The sequence below is a fragment of the Chiloscyllium plagiosum genome, unplaced genomic scaffold, assembly GCF_037043375.1.
Source record: "Chiloscyllium plagiosum isolate Xiang-an unplaced genomic scaffold, Cpla_swu_hap1 HiC_scaffold_18, whole genome shotgun sequence".
Taxonomy (NCBI): Eukaryota; Metazoa; Chordata; class Chondrichthyes; order Orectolobiformes; family Hemiscylliidae; genus Chiloscyllium; species Chiloscyllium plagiosum.
In genome coordinates this window covers 37,795,509-37,820,170 of record NW_028270156.1, presented here as the reverse complement: position 1 = coordinate 37,820,170, position 24,662 = coordinate 37,795,509, and the positions used below count along the sequence as shown (strand labels likewise).

The 24,662-nt window shown below is 37.6% G+C and overlaps 1 protein-coding gene across 24 annotated transcripts in view; it reads right to left on the bottom strand.

Moving 5' to 3' along the window:
- Positions 1-24,662, bottom strand: part of sox6 (SRY-box transcription factor 6) — a 636,702-nt gene that overhangs the window by 381,264 nt on the left and 230,776 nt on the right. For 3 of the 24 annotated variants that reach the window (XM_087996511.1, XM_087996510.1, XM_087996512.1), the window contains one exon: positions 56-194. The exons of the other annotated variants lie outside the window; for them this stretch is intronic. In XM_087996511.1, coding sequence (XP_087852637.1) covers positions 56-60 — 5 coding nt within the window. In that variant the 5' untranslated portion in view covers positions 61-194. The remainder of the gene's footprint in view (positions 1-55; positions 195-24,662) is intronic. 24 annotated transcript variants of the gene reach the window in all.

Here is a 24,662-nt window from a genome sequence, read left to right as displayed (position 1 = left end):
ACTAATTGTATAACTCTTTCAAACAGTTGGAAACAGACACAATTGGCTGAATTACCTCATTCTGTGCTGTAAGATCAAAGTTTGTCTACATGCAGCAGCAAGAAAGGATATTGATCAGAAGCTGTCCAAACTTTAGGTTCAGTTGATTTTGTTTTACCATCTAGGCTCTCCATTAATGCTGTTCCTTGACATCACTTTTAATGAAATGAAGAAAATAATGTCAAAGTCTACATATAGAAAGTAGCAAGGTTCACAGACACAGTATGCCTATAATTTATGGTAAAGATGAATATTGAATGTATCAAGGTGGCATTAGTGCTAAATAAACCTGCTGTGAGTGTTCTAATCACAGAAACAAAAGTCAACAGAAATAGTTTCCATTATAAGCAAGGTCACAAAAAATGAAATGCCAATTGATGACTTGGATTCAGCTCAATTTCAAAGATCTGAAAGAGATGGAATATAGGCTGATTTAGAATCTCACAGGGAGGGCCCAAAACCATGTATTCCCAGCAATTCTTGTGAAATGAACATTGTTATTCAGAAAAGCTACAGTTTGATGAATAACAGTTTCACACAGCTACAGTAGCAAATTTGGAGAAGGTGTGACTACACTAGTCAAAGCTTCCAGAGAAGAGTCCAGAACCAGGGGACAGAGATTTAAGGTGAGTGGCTAATGAACGTTTTGTGACATCAGGAAAGGACATTTTTTATGTGGTGAAGGATTTGGATCTGGAGTGTAGTGCCTGAATGGGTGGTGGAAGCTGATTCAATTGTCATTTTCCAAATACAATTGAATGAACGGCTGAAGACAAAAGATTTGCAGGACTGTGGTGAAAGGGTGAGGGCTCAGCTGAGTTGCTCTTATGGAGGGCTGATGTAATATCCCAAATGTCATCCTTCTGTGCTATAATCATTTTAAGGTTTTCTGATTGTTTGAATATGTAGTCATCTATACTCTACTGACCTCATCTGATGCAGCCAACGAACATTATCACATATGTGAAGATCAAAATTGTACCAGTCACTAAAACAGGCTGAGACATGCTTTTCTTTTGAGATAGGGGAAATGCAAGACTTCTATGAAATTTGTATATTTTGTCTTAACCTTCATTGTACTTACTTCCAGTATTAAGTCTACAAGGAGTGAGCAGGTTTACTCTACAAATAACATAACACACAATTGGCAACTATAAATATATATATACAGGAAACTCAATTTGAAACAATTACAGGGTTTTATTTTCACTTGATTACCATCCATTGATAGAACTTTAATGGTTCTAGAGTGGAGCATTCACTGGCAAAATGTTGGATTGCTATGGAATTAAGTCTTGCATTTTCCAAGCACTGAAAGCAGGAGTAACTCAGCTTCTGTGACAGTGGGACCAAGGACTGCATCTTCCTGGCAGTAGCCAGTTAGATGGTTGCTGCCAGAATATTAGCTTATTAACCAGGGTGACCCAGCTCCAAGAGCGGATATCCCAATCAGAGGGCTGGTGATTCAGCAGTGGTCTCTGGGCCTGTTCTTGGCGGGAGAATGCATGGCACCATCAAAGCAACGTAAGTAAGTTCTGGCCCACTTACCTACATGACAGCCTCTGGTGAGATTGAGTGGGTTGGGATGTTACTGAGGCCATACTGCACCATTGCAATGGGGGAGGTCACGATAGCTGGGGCAGGGGGGTGGGGTTAGTGTCCTACATGGACCAAAGAGTACACAAAGAAATTCCCTCACCTGGAGTCCACCAGAAGGATGTCAGTGTTTATCTGACACTCTTCCCACACAGTGGAGATACCTTTCATCGCTGACGCATAAGTACAACAGGGTAAGTTTCTAAATTGGCCTCTTAAATGGTTCACATGGGCTCCAGGCAGGAGACTGTCTGCCACCTTTCCTGCCAATAAACATAATGGCATGGCATTGGGAAGATACAATGCCTTTCCTCGTCATTTTACCAACCTTTATAGTATTAACCCCACTTCAAAGACCCTGTAAAATTCTGACCATAGAATTTTTTTCTAAATCTGAAGATGTATAGCTACGATCATTTCAGAAAAAGCAGTCAAAGTCTCTCTCATTACTCAACCATTCTAATTAAGCTATACTGTACATTTTGTTAAGAATTTGATGCATTTCAATTTATCTGATGTGAGTTAACATAGCAAAATAAATGCATTCATTCTGTTATTATAGAATCCATACAACTAGAATATATTTTAAAATACTTAAATGTAATGGAAATCTCTTACTTTATCTTAGTTTAACAATGTGGCAGGTGAACATTACTTTTGACTGTGAAGTGATACACAAATAACTTTGATCAAAGAATAGGAGGCTGGAAACAGTAACACAACTTCTCAGCGCATCAGAAAACTTGATAGCATATTGTGCAAACCTCAGGGTCATGTAACACAACTATCACATTATGGTGGTGATGATATGAGATGGCCAGGTGACACATGATGTGTATGTTACAAATACTGAACTGTTAGGGATCTAAACCCCTGAGATGAAACCCCAGGCTATTTCTAATAATGGTACAGGTACAAAAACATAAATGTTGCTTATGGAACTATTACTGAGGTGTTTCGTGGGCAAAATTCACATACATTGCTATAAATAATCAGTTGTTAGATCAGTAAGATGAAGCATCTTAAGTATTTGTATAATTAAGCAAGTTATGCTATCCTTCATGACTGTTATTTCATAAACAGATGCAGTAAAATGAACGTTAAGTTACAATTCATGTTGTAAAACATCCTGCTTTTTTCTGCCAGGCAGGTTTTTAAATGTTGCACACACCCTGATTACCGTTACAAAATGACTTCCATGATATTTTGTGAAATGTTCCCATATTAGTTTGATAAAGTTAAATAATTACTTGCTGTTGTGATGTTGGTGTTTTGGAGGAAAGTTTTTAATCGCAAACAAAACAGAAATTGCTGGAAAACTTTAGCAAGTCTGGCAGCATCTGTAGAGAGAAATCAGAGTTAACCTTATGGGTCCAGTGACCCTTCTTCAGAACAGGCATGCTATCAATGAAAAAGGGTCACTGGATCTGAAACATTAACACTGATTTCTCTCCACAGATGTCCCCACACCTGCTGAGATTTTCTAGCAATTTCTGTTTGCATTTCAGATCTCCAGCATCTGCATGTCTTTCAGTTTTTAATCACAAGGTTTCTACTGGACAAGGCAATTTCAAATCTTAAATATGTCTTTTCACTTGATTGATATTGGCAGTAGCCAATCCATTTGTTCCCTATGTAAGGCATGCTTACCAATACAATGGTACTACAACTCTTTGACCTGATTTGATGAAGGGCTTTTGCCTGATACGTCGATTCTCCTGCTTCACGGATACTGCTTGACCTACTGTGCTTTGCCAGCACCACACTCTCAACTTTGACAAGATTTGATAAAGCGTGCTGTTGGAAAAAGCACATCCGGTCAGGCAGGATCTGAGAATCAAGACAGTCAACATTTCAGGCATAACCCTTCGTCAGACAACAAAAAATAAATGATACCAACATTCTATCCTAGATACCTTCTAAGTAGCAGGAGGAGCAAGTTGCCAGGAGGAGAAAGTGGCCAGATGTGCAAATTAATTCACATTGTTGCACATTAAACAATGATAGCGTAACAGCCATATCCCTTTGTGATCTGATCTATAGATTCATTTATTCTGTATATGTGCTCAATCAATCTCTCCAAAGGTGGACAAGCAGGTATTAGTCAGAAACAAAAACTGAAATTGCCGCCAAAACTCAGTGGGTCTGGCAGCATCTGTGGAGAGACAGCATTTGGTTTGGGTGACCCTTCTTCAGAACACCCCGTGGAGTTTCTCCAGCAATTTTTGTTTTTGTTTCAGATTTCCAGTATCGGCAGTTCTTTGTTTTATTTCTGGTATTAGTCAGATGAAGTTTGATCCAAACAGTTAAATTATTTTGCTAAGAGAGCTTGAGAATACAAAGCAATTGATATAAATGAATTTACTTCTTATAAACAGGACAATTAAGCAGCATTCTTCAGGTGATATGACACAATGAAGAACATGCCAGTCTTCCTCAGATTAGTGGACTGTTGTACTCAATTTAAACAATGACTTCCAACTGCTCACAAGTACTTGCAGTCTTTGAGAAAGCCTCCACAGCTTTCTCTTTAAAACTCATCTGCCAGTGTCTCTACTTTGGTCGATAAAAATCAAAAAATGCTGTAAATACATGGTCAGAGACCTGAGACATTAACTCTGTTTCTCTCTCCACAGATGGTGCCTGACCTGTTGAGCATTTCAGATTAACAGCACCGGCAGTATTCTGTTCTTCCAGTCTCTGTACCTTGGTGTTTCATCTCTCACTGTTCAGAAATAAAAATGAATAAAGGAACTTCAAAATAATAGGCAAACGCTGGTTAATGCATACAGTGACAGGTTTATGAATCCCTTATTGTTTCGTCTCTGCGAGGGGTGGGGAGCTGGGATGGGAAATTTCAATGGCACATTAAGCAGCATTCTTCTGGGTTGATTCTTTTCAATGCAGGGATATATACATTTTGCTTCGAAAATACAACATTAAAAATAAGTTCTTAGTCCAAATCCCTCTGTAAATAAAGGTCAAAATCATGTCCAAAATAGGACAGAATATTGGGATAACATTTCAGGTATGACCCCAATAAAAGGCCAGACCTGAAATGTTAACCTGTCTTCCCCTGAATGCTGTTATTTAATCTACTGCACCCTTCTGCTCCGATTTCACATTTCCAACACTTGCATTGTTTTTCTTTCTATTCTGTCTCCAGTTTCATTCTAATGATCAATTTACTGACAATGACATTCCCTAATTATACTGAATGCACGGATGTCATTAGAATGTAGGAATCCCAGTTCTATAGAATTGACAGGTCAACTACACACACCGTTCTAATTGTGCATTATACGATTCAGCATTAAAGATTCGCAGACATCTCCTTTTAGAGGTCAAACAGGAAAAATGTGAGTATTTGGAAAGCTGCAAAGGACATTCAGTACTCATAGGGATAACATGCAGTTCTCTAAAGAATTTCAAGTCCCAGGACAACAGCAGCTTCTAAAATGCTACATCTGTTTTTGAAATTCTGTACCTCAATCCTATTTAAATTTGTAAAGTGTCATTTTTTCATTCCAATCCGCCACAGCAAAGATTGAATTTACATTTTCATATTTTACATGGTCTAAGCAATGATTGGTATACCAGGGTTATCACCAAGCCCTCTTCTATCTCAGAGTTAAAACTTCATATTCTGAACAATTCTCTGAGCCACAATAGGTTGGAAAAGTTAAGAAAAATCATAAATGTGAGAAATCTAATTTTTTTGAAATGGCAAATTCACAGCAGCTCAGTCAGAATCTGAAAGAGGATGAAGAGTTCTTATTTTACGTTGGACGTCCTGAGTAGGATCGCGCGTGAAATAATACTGGATCATTTTTCATTTCAGGTACTAACCAACCTGCTGCATATTTCAAACATATTCATATTTTAAATCTGAATGTATAGATTCAGCTCTGTTGGAACATAACACTTGAAATGGGGAATTGAACTGATGGGTGGGGGGAGCTTTTGATTAGAGGAGAAGGAAACTGATTAAATTTGGAATTTGTTATGAATATGTATTTTGACTGTAGGTGAACAGAATTCGCTCAGTTTCCACTCCCTAGTCTATGCACTGTTGTTGGTTTATTCTTTCAACTGCAAATTCCTCTGTGAGTACCACTCATAAAATGAGCAGGGCTTTGTGGTGAATTGATTATTCACTTTACAGGAACCTGACTAGATTCAGGAGATATTAGTGATGGTAGATTGAGAAACATAAACAAGAGCCTTTCACCTCCCATAAGTAACTTTCAAATTACCAGTGCAGAGTATATAAAAGAAATATTAAAGTTCTTAAAGCATGACATGCTTATGCACAGCTGTGAAAATAATCTGGTGGAAAACTATAATTTAATTTCTTAAAAAGTTGAGCTGTGAGGTGTTTTCTTTAGTAATAATGCCCCTCATTTTCACCTGGCCAATAAAGTTGTTTCCTGTAATCAAATTAAACTGAAAAGTATTTATATAAGAATTAATTTAAAATAAACCCATAGACAGATACTAAAAAGATTGTTTTTCTTAAAAAAAAGAAATGTCACTCAAAGTAAATTTTCTGAAGACTTAAACATATTATTTTTCCCAGGCTGAGATAGTTTCTGTATCATTTTCATTCAGGTAGCCTCTATTTAATCTAGATGAAAATTCTAAGGAAGCACTATCACTGCTGAGTCAAAAGGCTGGGGGTCAATTCCCTGCAGACCCAAACACCTAATCAACACACCATCGAGGGGGGATGCTGCACTGTTAGAAGCTCTGTCCTTCGGATAAGTGAATAATATGAAGATCAAGACATTAAAGGACCTGCGACACAAAGGAAAGCAGGAGCATTCTTCAACTCCCTTGCAAATATCACTCAGCCAACACCAGCAAAAGACAGACTACTTGGTCATTCAGTCATTGGCCATATAAGACTTTGTTATTTGTAAATTAGCTGCTGCATTTCCTCCATAACAACAGTTTCCTTCAAAAGTAATCTATCGATTGTAAGGCACCTATGATATTCTGAGTATTCTTTCTTAACACTTCAATTCGTAAGAGTATCGTATTATCAGAGATATTGCACTTGGCATGAGCCATTAAATAAAGACCTAGTGTGATGTAGATAGATGCAAAAGGTTCCATCGGTTCACTTATTTGAAGATGATATGGAGCTCTCATTTGCTCTGACCAACATTCTCCTGGAAAGAACAATAGGGTGACTGACCATTCATCTTATTGTAGTTCCCCACTTCTTGGTTTCAGTATATTTGCTCCATTTGTTGACATAACAGGATTCACTGTTCTTCTAGATAACTGATTGTATGAGTTACACGTTTCTGAGAAATAATGTGCAGTGATTTATACATTAAATCTGCAAGACTATTAAGCTTATATAGCATTACTTTTGATCAGTGTTAGCCTTTCATTGAGACAGTCACTCTCTACAGCTCATCTACTCTTTAATAGTTACTCCATTGGCTCATTTGGTAAGATACTTTATCCTGAAAATCCCCTCTTCAGTCTATGCTAAATTAGAAATCACTGTTTCACTACACCCTTCTTTTGACTTCAGTGTCATTTAGAAAGTTCTCCATAGTTCCCACTTGTGACTGCTCAGTACTGACTCCTGCTGAATACTATAGACTTCAGGTGATGACTGCTCTAATTTCAGCATTTTGTCCATTAATTAACTTGTGTTGTAAATGACTAATAAAACTCAAGTGAGGCAGTAGATGGCAGCCAGTGCCAGATTAAATGACTCATTTAAAAGTGGGGCAACCAAAGATGTAAAAGAAATGCTTTAAGATAGTTTTAAAACCTGTCAGAAACCAAATTCATATGGCTGTTAGGCCAAGTACTGATATCCAGTTCATACATCTTCCAATCAAATCTCAGCTTTGACTACTATTGGAATTTGATTTTGTTCCATGGGTGAGTTTTAATGGGGATAAATCAAAGTACACAAGGAAACACCTCACACTGATTGTGTCATCAGAATGCAAATATATCTCATGCCATCCTTTCGTATCTGTGTAAAGTACAAAAACAGGAGAAATTTACAATTGATGTCGACTCATCTGTGAAGATAAATAAATTGGTACTTCAAAGTTACCAAGCCTTTAAAAAGAAAACTTGAGAGTTATTTACAGCACAAAAACAAACAGACAGGCTTGGTTGCCTTGTCCTAGCAACGAAAATGTCTCTCTGTAGCATCATCATAATTAAACTATGTGTGAATATACCACACCCTGACTTTGAAAAGAAAATCCCAGAGTGATTCTGTCTGCAGTCTAGATCCAGCTCAAGCTATTTGCCAATCAACTGACACACCACAAATGAGGGTATTATCATTTGTGATCTGACATTCTGACTAAGGTACCTGGAAAATTAGTAATGACTTTTGCCCTGATAATTTCCTTCAATCTCTGTTACTATAAATGGAAAGGGAACAAGCAAATAGAATTATTTTCAGATTGTTCCAGCAAGGAGTCAGCACAGACAATATGCTTCAAGGGACTGTCTCCTGTATTTCGTCTAAATTATTAAGGTTCCACCTGGTGAAGGGGCTTGAAGAGTGTCTGTTAATTCTCAATGCTCCACATGAAGTGAATAAATAAGGTGTGAGATTGTTATGATAAATAGGAATTGCTAGTAACATTATTAGGATGTATTGGTTGAAATATGTTACTGTAAGTGTGCCTGAGCTGAATTAAAATTCACAAATACTGTCATTAGCCTTGCAAACTTCTCTTTGCATGAGTTAATTTATCACCCTTATTCCAGGCTGATCCAGCCAATCAGTTCCCAAACAATATTTTTAATGGTCACTGCTTAAAAACACATGCAAAAAATATTGATGAATCAAAAGAAAGTTTCTACTTTCTAATTTTTAAAGAGGCATAAAGATGGGAGCTTCTTTCTTTAATTGAATTTATCTTGCTTTATTTAAATGATCCATGGGGGGTCTTCTAATGTCAATTTACCAGTTTGATGTCTTACCAGCGTTTCATGATTCTTTTTTACCTCCTGTTATCATTCACATTTCTTTTGTTTTGTTTGCTTTGTCTCAGCAGCATATCCTCATATTTATACAAAGGTTACTCATCAACAAGAATGCTTCCTAGGCAAAATAGTTAGCCCTTGTACTCATTAAAACAGGTTACAAACAAATGGATGCTTGATCAAGATGTGTTTCTGTATATTACATGTATCGAAGTAGACATGGAAAAAATATTGAAGCTGATGACAAGCAGTTGAAAATGCTGCAAGAACTATGGTCTATCTATGAAGTCTGGAAAGGTTACTTCATCACACAGCCTGCAAACATGGTAATTTTTTAATGAAATGCATTTAAACTTGGGTGATTCTGTCACTGGGTTTCAGCAGCCGAGGACTACTCTCTCCTTACAGCTCGGATGTGATGGAATGTTTTGACTTGCGAGTTGTCCCTGCAGATAGCGTTACATTCAACAACTACTTGTGTATAATTAGTTAGCATTATGGTCTTACTGCTGTCTGCCTTTACAGTTCAGTAACAGCGCCAAGTGTCTCTCCATATCAAAACGGATATCCTATTTCTTCCGAGTTTAAGTTGTGGTTTTTTGCCCTGTCTTGTAAGCCATAGACCTTTCTTGATAGTAATGGTAGCATATCATTTCTCTTGTACTGTGACAGCACTCTATGATGCTGCTTGCCACTGATCTCACACATGATCCTTTTACCAAACTTATTTTATTTATTTCAAATTGAACGTGCAGAAGATGTTTTAATCCTTTTGAATAGAGAGCATCTTTTGTCTTCTTTTGCATTTAGGAGTAACAGGCAGGAGTCCTGCAAGGGCACTGGAGAGTTTGTACTCGACTTGGTGATACTGGGTCGGATTTAGGCCCAGAATGTCTCTTTGAACTTAATGACGTAAATGATTACAAGTACATCAAAACCATGACAATTTTAAAAAATCTTTACTTCTTAAGTATTCAAGAAATATTACCCAACATGCACATTTGGAGAAGCATGGCTGTTGGTAAAATACAAGTAAATGGGTGACAGAGTTGGCACAAAGAACTGCACCAGTGAGACTGGAACAAAAAGCACCGCTTGTAAAGCCAAGATATTTAAATAAGAATACTGCACCACTGAAAAGTCTATTCAAAACCGCTAACAATTAAACTTTCTTCCAAACAAGATGTAGAGTACACTCTCCAGCATAAAGCTCCATCCCTCCTTTAATTAAAGCAGAAATCAGAAAAAAAGACCTAAACTGCAACAAAAGCTCGTATGTATTTGTGACAGTAAATTATGAAAGCAATAGGTTCCAGAAGCCTTCGACTCACTTCTATATGATTATGGTGTTGGGAAGCAACTAGCCAATGAGGTAGTTCAATAAACGGCCCCTTTGACCTCTACTTCTCATGAATCTATGACATCAGATACAGTACTTGAAGTAAAATCTCATATCTATTTTTAAGCAACATTATTATAAGTTGTTTGTAGGAATACAATAGTTGGAAGCAATCCATATAGCCAGATTATGATACATAAAATCCACTACATCTCCACATCCCACACTCTTAATGCAGCATGTCTATTCCCTAATATACTACTCTCTCCCTTTCGCATTTCAGTCTGGTCTTGGTTATGCTGGTTTCTGTTGTACTGTGTGGCAACCCAACGGCATAATAAAGTGTAACTGAAGAAGTGTGCTCCTGGTATTTACATTAGTGAAACCAGCTCCCTTAACCAGACAGCACATGTACAGATCCACCATGCTATGGTCTAATTTGCTGCTAGTTTCTGAACCACTCACATTCATACTGAGAGAAAATTGAGCAACTGTGTCCCTGTAAGGTAATACCACTTGTAGAAATGTGCTGAAAGAGGTAAAATTCCTTCTAACAACTCTGGTCATGAAAAGGCTATCACAAGTACCAATAGCAATCTGCCAACTGTTTTCCAAAAAAGACTCATGAGAAATTCCATCCTAAATCTCTTAATTGCTTTGATTGTAGCCAATAATAGTGGTTATCAAACAATCGAAAACCCCACTGAATTTTTAACATCTCATTGATTTAGGTTTCTGTGTCAAGGTGAGGGATGGTAATGATGGAAAATGGAAATTTGTCAATTTCTTATTTCTAACCTCTAGAACTCCCAGTGTATGATTTAGATTTGAATCAACCTTTCAATGCCCCTGCTCATTATTGTTTCTTAACCCTCGTACTCAAGCAAGATTGCAAATACACATTGGCAGTCCAAACCAGTTCCCAGAGGAAACAAGGCACTGCAATATCCACTAAACCACCCAATGTCTCTTTGCAAAAGGCCTTAATGGAATAATATTCAAACAAATAAAATAATTTTATCCAGAAACATTACTAAAGCAGTGTCAAATTCCCAGCATGGTTCATGCAGCTTTTTGACATTTTAAACTCTCAGCACCACTTATACCAATTGTAATGTTAAGCAGATGCTGTTCTCTTTCCCGATAGTGTAAAAAGTCTGTACTTTGAGCAAACATTAATTTTCTTCACAAATACAATTTAATTTCTGACAAAATTCTAAATGCATGGAAGTAGTTACACTGAGTTAATTTGAATGTTAATTGTTTTCAAATTCAGGCAATGTAGCGCAATGAAATGAAAATAGGATAAGCTTTTATCACCACACAGTGACTGATTAATACATACATACAGTAAAAGCTTATAATCCTACTTGGGCCATTCATTATACAACAATTAGTCATGTCACAGGAATTGAGAGGCTCTTACCTCCTGGCTCTATTAGTAGCTGCTGAGAAATCACATTCCTGCAGGGAGATTGGAACTGCAGGCTATCTTAGGGGAGGGAATGTCCTGATGTATATCAATTTAACAAATCTTATTTTATTAAGCAAAGAAATATTTGTGGCTCCCAGTAGAAATTCAACTGCTGATAAATTTTGCACTCTTTCTCTCAGGCATCCTTCTATTTAAAGGATTTGCCAGTAAAATTGGCATAATCTGACATTTTAACAGATAAATAGGTAACTGCTGTTAACATGGAGCTGAGAGTCCTGTCTCCCTGGGGCAACATTCAGCTTCAAATTGGTTGAGAGTTGGTTACAACCAGGAAATGTTGTTTTAGTGTAGACAGTGATTATGACTCGTTTGCAGCTTGTGTCATAACATTGCAAAATTGATACAGTATTCCGTCCCATTTACACCACTTTTGATGCCATTGGGGATAATACTATCAGCACTAGTAGTTCTTCACCCAGGTGGACATTCATCATAGCTAAGAATAGACAATGCGTTTTGACTAGGTATTTGACCACAGAGGCCATCACAGTCAAGATTAATTGTGTTCTCACCTGACATGTATGATCATGCACTTTCCAGCAGAAGTGATCTAATTATAATTAGGAATAAGGATCCCAGTTAATTTCCTTTTCTCTTTTCCTGGCCCAACACTGAAGCTAATTTCAGGGTTTATACTCTACCCTGGACATCATCATTGAGAGTAAGGATCAAACTTGAGACCTTATCAGTCTGGTTCATTTTTGCCCTGAGGAACTAAGACATCAGGGCAGTCAGTATAAAAAGTATTTAATAGAGCAACATGGAAGTAACAGGAAGTCATTTTCCATAGTATAACATAGCACTTTTACAGTTCAGAAACCGACCATTTGGTTTATAGGTCCAACATAAGCCTCCTTCCCTGCCCCCATCCCCTCTGACTTCATCTAATCCTATCAACATATGCTTCTACTCCTTATGCTTTTATGGACTTCATTACTTTCCCCTTAAATGCACCTAGGCTTTTTGCCTCAATAAACATTTGGGATTCTCTTTATCATTTTTGCTTCTTTAACAGCATCTCAAATGTCCATTCGGCAGCAATTGTCAGGACTTCCACTTAAGCCAAGAGTTTAATTTTCTTTGCCAGGATCCTAGAGGCTGAGGAGGCACAACATAACTGTGCTGTTTTAGCAATATGCTCTTCCTTGCATAAAAATCAAATAATTTCACACTGAATCCCCGCCACCTGTTTTGCATTGTAAATTGTAAAACATTTTTCTGGCAGTCTACCAGCCAGGCTTTAGACTATTTACTTCGTAGCTTCATTCACCCAGTGGAAAGACTGTCCACACACTGTCAATCATACTTTATTAGTCAACTGTAACACTCCAATGCCATGCTGACACATTTTATGTGGATGAGCTCTTTTCAGAGATAGAAAAATGAATGTATCCAACAATAAGAAGCAAGCACCATGTCAAATTTTCATGGAAACCATATCGACGGACATTATTTCAACTGCATGACTGAAGTTAAGCAGCAGTTCCCATAACAAGAAGTCATTTTCAACTCAAAAGAGGGTGTTTTGTTGCCACTTTCTATTTCTGTTCAATACTGATACATCAATATCAATTATTGTTTACAATATTTGCTAAGACAACATTTTGCATTTTTTTTTGCTCATAAACAATGTGATCAGCAAACGACTAAAAAGTTCAAGGCAATACAAAATAATCCATAAGCAAAAGCAAATCACACCAGAGTGATGCAGTGGGTAGTGGGAGAGGGGGTAGAGTTGTTGTCACAATAGTTGTTAAGATGATTGTGCATTTGTGAGGTTTGTGTTATTGATTAGGTTCCCCATGGATGTGTGCAATCAAGTTTGCACTGTTATCTTCAATGATACAGTGGAAAAAGAAATGTAAATACCCAGATGGTTGTATCAGTGCTGTGTTCATTACTTATATTCAAGAATGTAGTGCCTGTATGATACAGGTCTAGCAGTGTTGCAAGTATTATCTACACAGTTCTAACAGTGTTTTTTGTCTTATCTCCATGCCAGTAGGTCTATCAGCAGTATATGCCTTAATTACACACATACAGGTTTGGCATTGTGATGTGCCATACATATATTCATATGGATTTAGCAATACTATAATTATATCCGATTAGATTCAGCAATACAACCTGAATTTTGAATATCCATATAAATCCAGCAGTGCACACAAGTTAATGGTATGTGTCCACTGTTCAAAGTGTTAAATGCATTATCATCTGCATCCATTTTTGCCTTAAGTGTCAACCTGGTCCATGGATAGCAATTTCTCCATTGAACCAGAAAATTATGGACTTCAGCCCAACTCCATGACTTGAGTACCTAATTTAGGCTGACAGCTCAGGACAGTACTGAAGCAATGTTAAAACATCAAAAGTGCCAACATGAAATATGAAACTGTGATTCCTTTTACTTATTCACCCAGAAGTATAAAATCCTGTTCTGGAGTACTAGACTGATTACAGTTCAGGGTGCCACACTATAAGAAGGATGTGAATGCATTGGAGAGAATGCAGAAGATGTTTATGAGATAGTTCTAGAGATGAGACACCAACAGTTATGAGGAGAAGGAGGAGCAGCTGGGACTGCTTTCCTTGAGGATGAAAAGGTCAAGATGAAATTTGATAGAGGTTTTGAACATCATGAGGGTGAACCGGAAGAAATTATTCCCCTTTATAAATGATTAAGAACCCAAGAGCACAGTTTTAAGGTGTTTTACAACAGAAGCAAAAGTGAACTGAGAAAGCACTTTTTTCTGACACTGAGTAGTTAGATTTGGAATGCACTGCCTGGAATCTGTTAGAGACAGGTTCAGTTGAGGCATTCAAGATGATGCTTATTTAAATATAAACAATGTGCAGGATTTTGAGGAAAAGGCAGGTGAATGGCACTGAGTTAAAATGCTCAGAGAGCCAATGCAGACATGAAAGGTCAAATTACCTTCTTCTGATAATTGATTCTGTGATTCTGTGATTCTGTGGTTCTGTGAAGTAGCCAGCACTACCATTAAACACTCATTTAGCTCACTTCATATTTTCTAAGGTCCCATGGATAAACTAGCTGCCATGTCTGCCTATGTAACAACAATAACAAATTGGACTTCGAATGTAATTCATCAGCAGCAAAACATTTTAGGGCACTGATGATACAAAAGGTATTTATATTAAAAATAAAATTAAAGTACTGCAGCTGCTGGAGATCGGAATTAAAAACAGAAAATGCTGGAAAAACTCAGGTCTGCCAGCATCAGTGCAGAGAAACACAGAGTTAATGTTTTGAGTCCAATATGACACTTCTTCGGAACTGAGTTAACTCTGTTTCTCTCTGGCAGACTTGTTGAGTTTCTCCAGAAACTCTGTTTTCTTACATTAAAGAAGTTACTTTTTCTATATACACAAGCAAATTTCTCATGCGACAAGGCACAGTCTAGTTTTCAAGTGCAAGATTCAAAGATAGGGCCTAAGGTTGTCATAATTTAGAAGTTATAAACTATCATTCCATTTAAATAATATTTCGATTTTATGTTAATATTTACAATATAAAAGCAAGAGTCAGGTCAGTTTAGGAAAGAGAGAAGTAAGGCAAGGATAAAGTTTCCATAGTCCCAGGGAATGTACGGTTGCTCTCTCTTGTTAGAGGTAAGACCAGAAGACCATATAAGCAGAAATTAGGCCATTCGGACCACAGAGTCTGTTCCACCATTCAATCGTGGCTAATAGGTCTTTCAAACCCATTTTCCCACTTTCTCCCTATAAACTTTGATCCCCTTGGCAATCAAGAACTTATCGATCTCTGTCTTAAATATACTCAATGATCTGGCCTCCGCAGCCTTCTGTGGCAATGAATTCCACAGATTCACCATTCTCTGGCTCCAGAAGTTTCTCCTCATCTACATTCTAAAGGGACTTCCCTTTAATCTAAAGCTCTACACCCTCGGGTCCCCATCTCTCCTGCCAATGGAAACATCTTCCCAACATCCACTCTGTCCAGGCCGGTCAGTATTCTGTAAGGTTCAATCAGATCACCCCTCATCTTTCTAAACTCCATCGAGTATAGTCCCAGAGTCTTCAAACGTTCCTCATATGTTAAGCCTTTCATTCCTGGGATCATTCTCATGAACCTCCTCTGGAGCTACCCCAGGGCCAATACATCCTTCCTGAGGTATGGGGCTCTGAATTGCTCACAATACTCTAAATGTGGTCTTATAAAGCCTCAGAAGTACATACATCCCTGCTTTTATATTCTAGTCCTCTCGAGATGAATGACAACATTGTATTTGCCTTCCTAATTACCAACTCAATCTGCAAGTCTACCTTAACATGATCTTGGACTCGGACTCCCAAGTCCCATTGTACTCCAGATTTCTGAATTTTCTTCCCACTTAGAAAATAGCCCGTGCCTCTATTATTCCTTCCAAACTGCATGACCTCATACTTTCCCACACTGTACTTCATCTGCCACTTCTTAGCCCACTCTCCTAACCTATCTAATAGATAACTGTTGGTAGTTTTACTGGAGGGTCGCCATGCCTCAGGTGAGGGGTGACTTTTAGAAGGTAAGACCTCCATGGTAAATTCAGCTGGTACAGGTTTCATGCAAACAGAGAAGGAGAACATTTTGGAAAATAAAATTTCCCGACTGAGGTACAGAAATGTGGTATTAGAACATTGGCGGTGGCAGGAGAAAACAACTATACTGTGACAAGTCTTTGTACCCAAGTTGCCATTCCAAAAATGAACATCGAGTTCTATAACAGAAAAAGCTGACACAGAGTGTAATGAGGATACAACAACGGAAAGTAAAGTGTTATAAACAGGAGTCATACTCAAGTGTGTGATTTTGAGTGTACTTTACAGTGTGGGCACCTGTGACTTTGTACAAAGGGAATCTAGTTTTGTTGTATATTTTGCATAAAGTGAGGTCTGGTTTAAAATCGGTGGATAATTAATTCAATACATTGGACATAATTCATCTTCCACTTTAAAGTTATTTCTGTTCTTATCTTTGTATTTTTCCATTGATGGTTTAGCAATATTTCCATTGAAAAGTGTCATTGCAAACTGAAGTAGGTAGTTTCAATTCTAAATCTAAACATAGTTTTATAAACAATTGATGGAGGGCTTAGATTATAGTTTTTTTTGTTTACTCTAGATAAAACTAAGGTAGTGCATATTATTTATGCATTTACAGTATGATAATATTTGTAATACAACTTCAGCGGTGTTATAGGATTTGCTCATATTCCAGTTTCCTTGTAAGGGATGTTATCGATTCAAGTCCAATAGATTTGTTATTAGCCAAATCCAAAGAAAGAACCTGCATTTACATAGCATTTTTTATTACCTTAGGCAATCATAAAGCATTTTACTATCAATTAACTATAATCTGAACTGCAAATACTGTTGTAACACAGAAAAGCACAGCAGCCAACCTGAGCATTGAGAGCTCCCACAAAAACAATAACAACTAACCAGGTAATCAATGTTAGTGATTGAGGAATAAATATGCACAAGGAAACCAAAGAGAATTCTCCTGTTCTTGTGGGAGCCTTCGGTTCACCATCTCATCTGAAAGTCAGCAACTCCAATAGTGGAGCCCACCTTCAAAACTACATTGAAGTGTCAGCATAGAATTTGTGCTGAACTGGAGGGTTTTCAGTTTTGTGTGCAAGAACGCTGATGTCAGGGTTAAAGAGGTGTCACAATGTTGTACGGTGTGGGATTTTCCTCAAATTAGCCAATTAATGGCTAGAGATCAGACTTGCTATTCACATAAAGACAGTGGCTGGGCTCTCAAAAGTGGACAACCAATAGGAGACAATCCAGTTCCATTGGAAGGAGAAACCGGTTTTCCAGATAAGACATATAGTACTCTCATGATGGAGAAGCCCATTTGTCCAACTTCTTAAAACTTATAAATAAAGGTGCCCTCAGTAGGCCACCACTATGGACAGGGAAGCCAGTATGGGGAAAACCTGCCTGGAGTGTCACCATCTTCTTTCAGCCCCATTCTCCCACTGGGAGGGTCCCTCTAGAAGAGGGAACTAGTCCCTGATGCCTTTTAGCCTCTGACAGTAGGCCTGAGGTGGCTATTAAAGTCCAATAATTATTACCACTAATATTGCAAACAGCTAGCCCAGCTCTCTGCCATCTGCTTCTCAGAAAATAGTCGGGCCATGACAGTGCCAACAAACCGGCAAACTTCCATTACATGGATTTTCACAGTTATCGCTGCCTCTGCACTTGACCCAAGCTGGAGTTGAAACTCCTTTCCAACATCTCTGGAATGGGATGTGAGAATGTTCCTACAGAGTTAAAGATAACACAATTCTGCATGTAAAAACAGAAAACACTGGAGATACATGATTTCACCAACCTGTAAGTTCCCCTCCAAGCCACTCACCACCCAGACTTGGAAATATATTGCCATTCCTTCAGTGTCATCAGGTCAAATTTGTAGAACTGGAAATGTGTTGCTGGAGAAGCGCAGCAGGTCAGGCAGCATCTAGGGAACAGGAGAATCGACGTTTCGGGCATTAGCCCTTCTTCAGGAATCCTTCCTGAAGAAGGGCTAATGCCCGAAACGTCGATTCTCCTGTTCCCTAGATGCTGCCTGACCTGCTGCGCTTCTCCAGCAACACATTTCCATCTCTGATCTCCAGCATCTGCAGACCTCATTTTCTCTTCAAATTTGTAGAACTCCCAACTGAATGGCATTGTGAGTCCACCTATACCAAATGGACTGCAGTGGTTCAAGAAGGGAGCTCATCACCACCTTCTCAAGGATGACTAGGGATGCACAAATGCTGACCAGCCAGCAATAACTATATCATAGAAGTAAAAAAAGCTCAGCAAGTTTGGCAGCATCTGCAGAGAGAGAAACAGTGTTAATATTTTGAGCTCTGAAGAGTCATATTGGACTCAAAACATTAACTCTGTTTCTCTCTCCACAGATGACATTCTGAGTATTGCCAGCATTTTCAGTTGCTGTGTCTGACTTCCCATCTACAGTAGATTAGATTACCTACAGTGTGGAAACAGGCACTTCGGCCCAACCAGTTCACACTGACCTTCTGGAAAGTAACCCACCCCCCTCTGATTAATGCACCTTACACTATGGGCAATTTAACTTGGCCAATTCACCTGGCCCACACACCTTTGGACTATGGGAGGAAACCCACGCAGACACAGGGAGAATGTGCAAACTCCACACAGTCAGACACCCAAGGCTGGAATCGAACCTGGGACCCTGGTGCTGTGAGGCAGCAGTGCTAACCACTGAGCCACCATGCCAGCCTGCAAAGTATGTTGCTTTTACTCAACTCTGCATGTTTGATAATATCATTAAATGTCTTAGTGGCTCCAAAATATCGAGCTCTGCTTTTTATGAAATTCAAGGGTTGTATTGGTACATACAACATATAATTAGCATGTCAAATGAAAAGACACATTTTGGATTTGCAAATTACAATTCAAAATGTGATATTGCTGTAGAAATTAGAAACTGTAGGTCCTAACTTTACAACAGTCGAAAAATACAACTGGCTTTAGAATATCATATTGATGACCAGTATTCGTTATTTCTAATTTACATGCATCAGTTTAACAAGTCCCTGTAACTGGAGCCCCACAAGTCATATCTTATGAAAATCTAGATACAGTGACCAATGGGTTAAATCTAATCATGGTTGAAATATAATTTCACCTAAAAAAGACTTCAATTTATTAAATACAATTTATTTTCTTACATCACATTTTTTCTTACTTTTCCAAACTAGAATCTTGTTTAAATTATTTAATAAACACCATATACGGTCATTCAAATACTGAGTGGGTTTGACTTTATTTAATATAAATTTATTTTAATGCTTTAGAAGGGAATCTTTATTTTCTGGGGTGTGCAAGGGGTTGGGGCAAAGGGAGAAGTTGTTAAAGCAACTGAAATAACATAAACTTGTGAAAATCTTGAATGAAGATGATAATTAACATTGGATCTTCAAATGCAATTCAATGTTATTGTGTTACAAAAATGTAAATATTGGATTTAGCTCCTTTCACCTTTCTTGCTCTCTGTTCACTGATTTTAGCAAACAGCTAATTCCTACTTTTATACTCAACACATCAAATTTGATAACAAGGACCAAATGATCCTTTTACTCTTGCACTGATCAGAACAGGAAAGTAAAAGCTTCGCTCAAGCATTGTCTTCATAGCTGAGTGAGACAAACATTATCAAATCCTGCCAAATGAACAAAGGTCACCAGTTTAAAGAAATTGTGTGGTTTGGCAAACTAACAGTTAAAAAATTAATTCAGCATCATTTTACAATCTAGGGATTTATCAGTTAAAAACTCAAACTGAAGTACCTTAACCTTGCTCCAAGCTGAATTAATGATGTCACTCTAGGGTGATTAATTATTTTTAAATAGTTCCTGCCTTTCACACAGCGTTTGACGAGCATGATGTTAAATATTCTATCACACCTGCTTTGTATCTCAAAGTGGCTGCCATCAATAACCCACAGTAGTCTCCTTGATTATTGTTAAGCATTTTAAGAAATTTAGCATTCAGAGGGTGCCAACCATTGCAAAAAGAACTTCCATCCTCCCTGGGTAATAGCAAAGCTGAAAGAGTTACACGCAGTGGAAACTGCAAATACTGCACTGGCATTACTCTCCATTACAGAACTGCTTTCCTCTCCCTCCTTTTGTTTAGAATCAAATTGTCAAAAGCTTTTTCAAGCATATTGTAAAGTCTTCATACTTATCATGACAGTATTAGCGTAGTTACTAAATTTTTCCTTCATTCCAACAATGCTGCCACTCATGATGTTGCATTCTGGCCGCAGCAGGATCGCATTTGACTTTAGTGTGTTCTTTCCTTACTAATTGATTTTGACACATATAAACCAACTAAATAAGGAGTAGCTATGAACCTGTAGAATGATTTTGTCTGACTTTATGACATTTCATTCGTGCATGCACTATTAACTCTTTCCCTGTCAACTGAGCTGGAAAGATTCCAAAAAGTTGATTTGTAAAAAAAGATTTTCCGTCATACCTCATTTATACATAATTACATATAACTTGATGAAGCCACTGTGGTCTTTTTCAACCACACTCTGAATCTGACAAATAGACTTTTTGACTTGCTGGTCATTCTTACTAGATATTCAGAACTGTTCATTGCTATTTCCAAAAAGAAAACAATTCCTTCCTTATCTCCTGCAGGTTGGAGCTCCTGCGGCAGTATTCTCCATAAAGGGTCCAACATCCAGTGCTGGATGACAAAAATTTCCTCCAATGAAATATTGGAAAACTGAGCAATCTTCTTCGAGCCTTATCACATGCTCCATTCCCTAGCTGCTAACTCAATCCTTCTCCTTTACAACAATCTAGGCCAGACTGTTGACAATATTGATGTTGCATTTGACACAGGGTTAAGCTTCCAACCACATATCTTTCTCATCATAAGACTGTTCCTCCACTTCTGTAGTATTGTTTGAATCTACTCCACTATTCAAATGAGCTCCTAGCTGATTTCTCATCTTTTCATAAATTAATGTTCAACAAAAACTTCACTCCAAAATTCCCGTTTGTCTATCAACTCTGAGCTAGCTATCTAATTTTTGCTCCCACTTGAGCGACACCTCAATTTTAACTGTGTTAGACCAGACTAAACCCACCCAAAATATATGAAGGAGATAGCCTAGATCCTAACTTTTTCTTATTTTAAAGGCAAATGTGTTCCAGATGCAATTAAATTGGTCAAATCACCAGGCTTAAAGCAAAACACACTTTATTCATATTTCATTCATAGCTGAGGTACAACAAAAAAAGGAATGAACTTGACTCTATTAGAAAACAGAATAATAGATTATTTAACTACTAAACAATAACTCTTCCAATGTAGTAACATCCTATAAACACATTCTTTGCAAAGACAAAATCAGTAAAATAGATTGTTTGTGTAATTCTAGCAGAAGGGAGAGAACCCCAGCCTTTAGTTGTAATAGAGAAAGGAATAAGAGCTTCATATCCAGCTTCAAGAAACTCCAGCTCAATAGCTACTGAAAGTTAAAACTAAAAAGAAAAATGCCGGTTCTGTGGGAGCTTGACACTACCCATTCAAGGTGCTTCCAATGTTCCACTTTAAAAAAAACCTACGGCCTTGCAAGCTTCTTACATTTTGGCTTTGCAGCAGACTGCTCATCACCTCTGCCTCAACATTTCTTCATAAAAAAGGACAAGTACACCTGTTAAAGCCATTGTGTCATCATACCTGAAATGAATGAACCATCAACATACAAAGACAGTTTCATTTTCAAAAACTTACACTCTTAGTACAATATGATATGTATAATTACATTGACTCTAAGCCAACTTATTATCCGTGCCAACTTCAGAGGGTTAAGTCTTTAAGGATGTTGTTTAATTGGAAAAGCATTTCCTCTATCTACATCATATGTAATTAGTTTAGTACTTCCCAACTTATTCTGATATATCTTCCCATGTGACTATAATTAGTCTTTCAAATTGTTTTGATTTTCCTCTAGAAGATAACTCAATAATTTACCCTAATTTTTTGAGACCTTCCTCATTGTCCAATGTAATTTAAGAAATGTCCAATACAGAATCATCTGAACTTGGTTCTTCATTCTGTATAGTAACCAATAACATATTCTCCTTTTGCTTTCCTTCCCTATCAAAATACCTTTTGAGCAATTCACAATACAGAGTTTGAGAGATTTCTTTCTATCTGGTGTTCTTATCAAATAATTCAACTCACTGAATTTCCTTTTGATTTTATAAGACCCACTAAACATTGCCTTTAAAGGCTCAACTACCACTGGGTGTAATACTATTTCCACTATTAATGTTAGGAAATTTTGGTTTCTTGTCTGCTTCCTGTTTTCATCACACGCTGTGCAACTGTTAAATGCTATCTAGCCAGTTCACCCGCTTTATTTAACCTTTCCCTACAATTTGCCACATAGTCTAAATATGTGGTCTCTGAATTCTGACTCATTAATTTCTCATCAATTAATTTCAATAGTCCTCTCACCTGACGCTCAAAAATTAGTTCAAATAGACAAATTTGGTTGATTCATTAGGTGCATCCTGAACTGCAACAAGTACAAATGGAATTCCTTTATACCAATCCTCCGGATAGTCTTGACTACAAGCCCTCAGTGAAATCCCTTTAAAAGTTTGATGCCACCATTCTAATGCTCCCTGCAATTTTGGATGGAATGCAGTGGATTTGAATTGTTTTACTCCTAAGCTATCCATAACTCCCTTGAAATATTTTGATGTACAATTTGACCCTGGATCTGATTGTATTTCTGTGGAGAGTTTGTATCTAGTAAAAAAAATTGAGGAACATTTCTGCATCCTTTTAGACATGATACTGTGTTATGGAATTACCTCTGGATACATTCATTATGGTCAACAAATACTGATTCCTACTTTTTGTTTTGGGTAGGGATCCTACACAATCCATTAAGATTCTTGTAAAGGGTTCCTCAAATATGGAGATGGAGATGAGAATTAAGGGTGCTGTTTATCACCGCCTGAGGATATCCAATTACCTCACACATATGACATGTCCGGCAAAGGTCAAAGGCATCCTTATGTAGTCCAAGCCAATAAAAACGGTTTTGTATTTTGGTTTGAGTTTTCCTTACTGCCAAATGACCTCCGGCTGGTAATTCATGTATTACCCACAAGACCTCGTTTCTATTGCTCACCAGTAGTATAACTTGAAATTCTGCCCATTTCTCATCTGCCTGAATATATGATGATCTCCATTTCCTCATCAAGACTCCATTCTGGAATACACTCAGATTCTTTTTCTGTGTATGCTTATGATACAGCTGCTTTAGTTTTTCATCTTTCTGTTGTAATTCAGCTAATTTGTCTAAATTTAAAATTTAAAATATTTACTTTGTCCCCCACCTGTTCTTGTTTTTTTTCTCAACCAGTTGATCAAACATAGTTTCTGATAATTGAGCTTCAACATCCTTATATTTAGTCTTGGATTTCTCCTCCTGCTTCCACCTATGGCTTTGAGACCTTGTTACCACACAGGCAGGAAAATCCCAGGATATCCTTCCTGTAACACCTCAGTTTCTTGATTTTCCACTGGCATTTCAACCACAGTAGGCATCACACCCACCTGTAATACAGCTATATACTAAGGATAAACCAAAAGTTTCTCTATTACTCCTACCACCACTTCTCCACTTTTCACTTTTCACCAGACTCACTTTATATAATGGAACACTGCCCTTTCATGTTGAGTCCCACATATTACCACCTTTTCTGGTAATACTCCTTCTGAATTTTACATCTCCTCATCTTTCAAAGATAGACTTGCTCAGTATCTTTTAAAATTTTAATTTCTTTACCTGCTCCTCCTGGCATACGTGAGTAAACATTGCCTATGTAAGTAAATTCTTTCAAGGGATCTGGCACTTTCTTCTTAATCAACTCCTTTTGCAGCTTTAAAACTTCCATTGTGTTTTTCTTTACCACTTCTAACAAAATTCACTGGCTTATGTTGCTTATCCACATCCGTCTTCACAATACTTTTTCTAAGCCACCAACACTGCAACCTCACATGTCCTATTTCTTACAGTGGAAACACCTGAGCTTTTTTTACTTCTCTTTCCCCTCATGGGTTTCTTTTTTACCCTGTGGTAAACTATCTTTACTATCTTTAATAAGATCTCCTTTTCACTTACCACCTGAATATTTCTCTTTTACCCAATTTCTATCCCTCACAAATTAGAATTGATATCAGAAGCCAAACTTTGATTATAAACCAATTCTTGATCATAGGCCATTTCCACTGCTAGACTGGCACTCTTAACTCTCTAATCTTCTACAAAGGGTTCTCACGACTTCAGGAAATAAATTTTTGAACTCCTCCAAAATAATCGGCTCTCTAAGAGCATCATACATTTGATCTGTTTTCAATGCCTTTCTTCACCTACCAAAATTACTTTGTTTGATCCTTTCAAACTCTGTATATATTTGAGCAAGTTCCCTCCTTGCATTCCTGAAACGTTGTCCATAGGCTTCTGGCATTGTCTCATCAAACGCCCCAGATACCTCCTTTGATAGTGTTGCAAATACCTCACTAGCTCTACCTACCTGGATCAAAAATACTCACATGGTCATTTCATTTGTTTAGCCAATTTATCAAATGAACTGATTA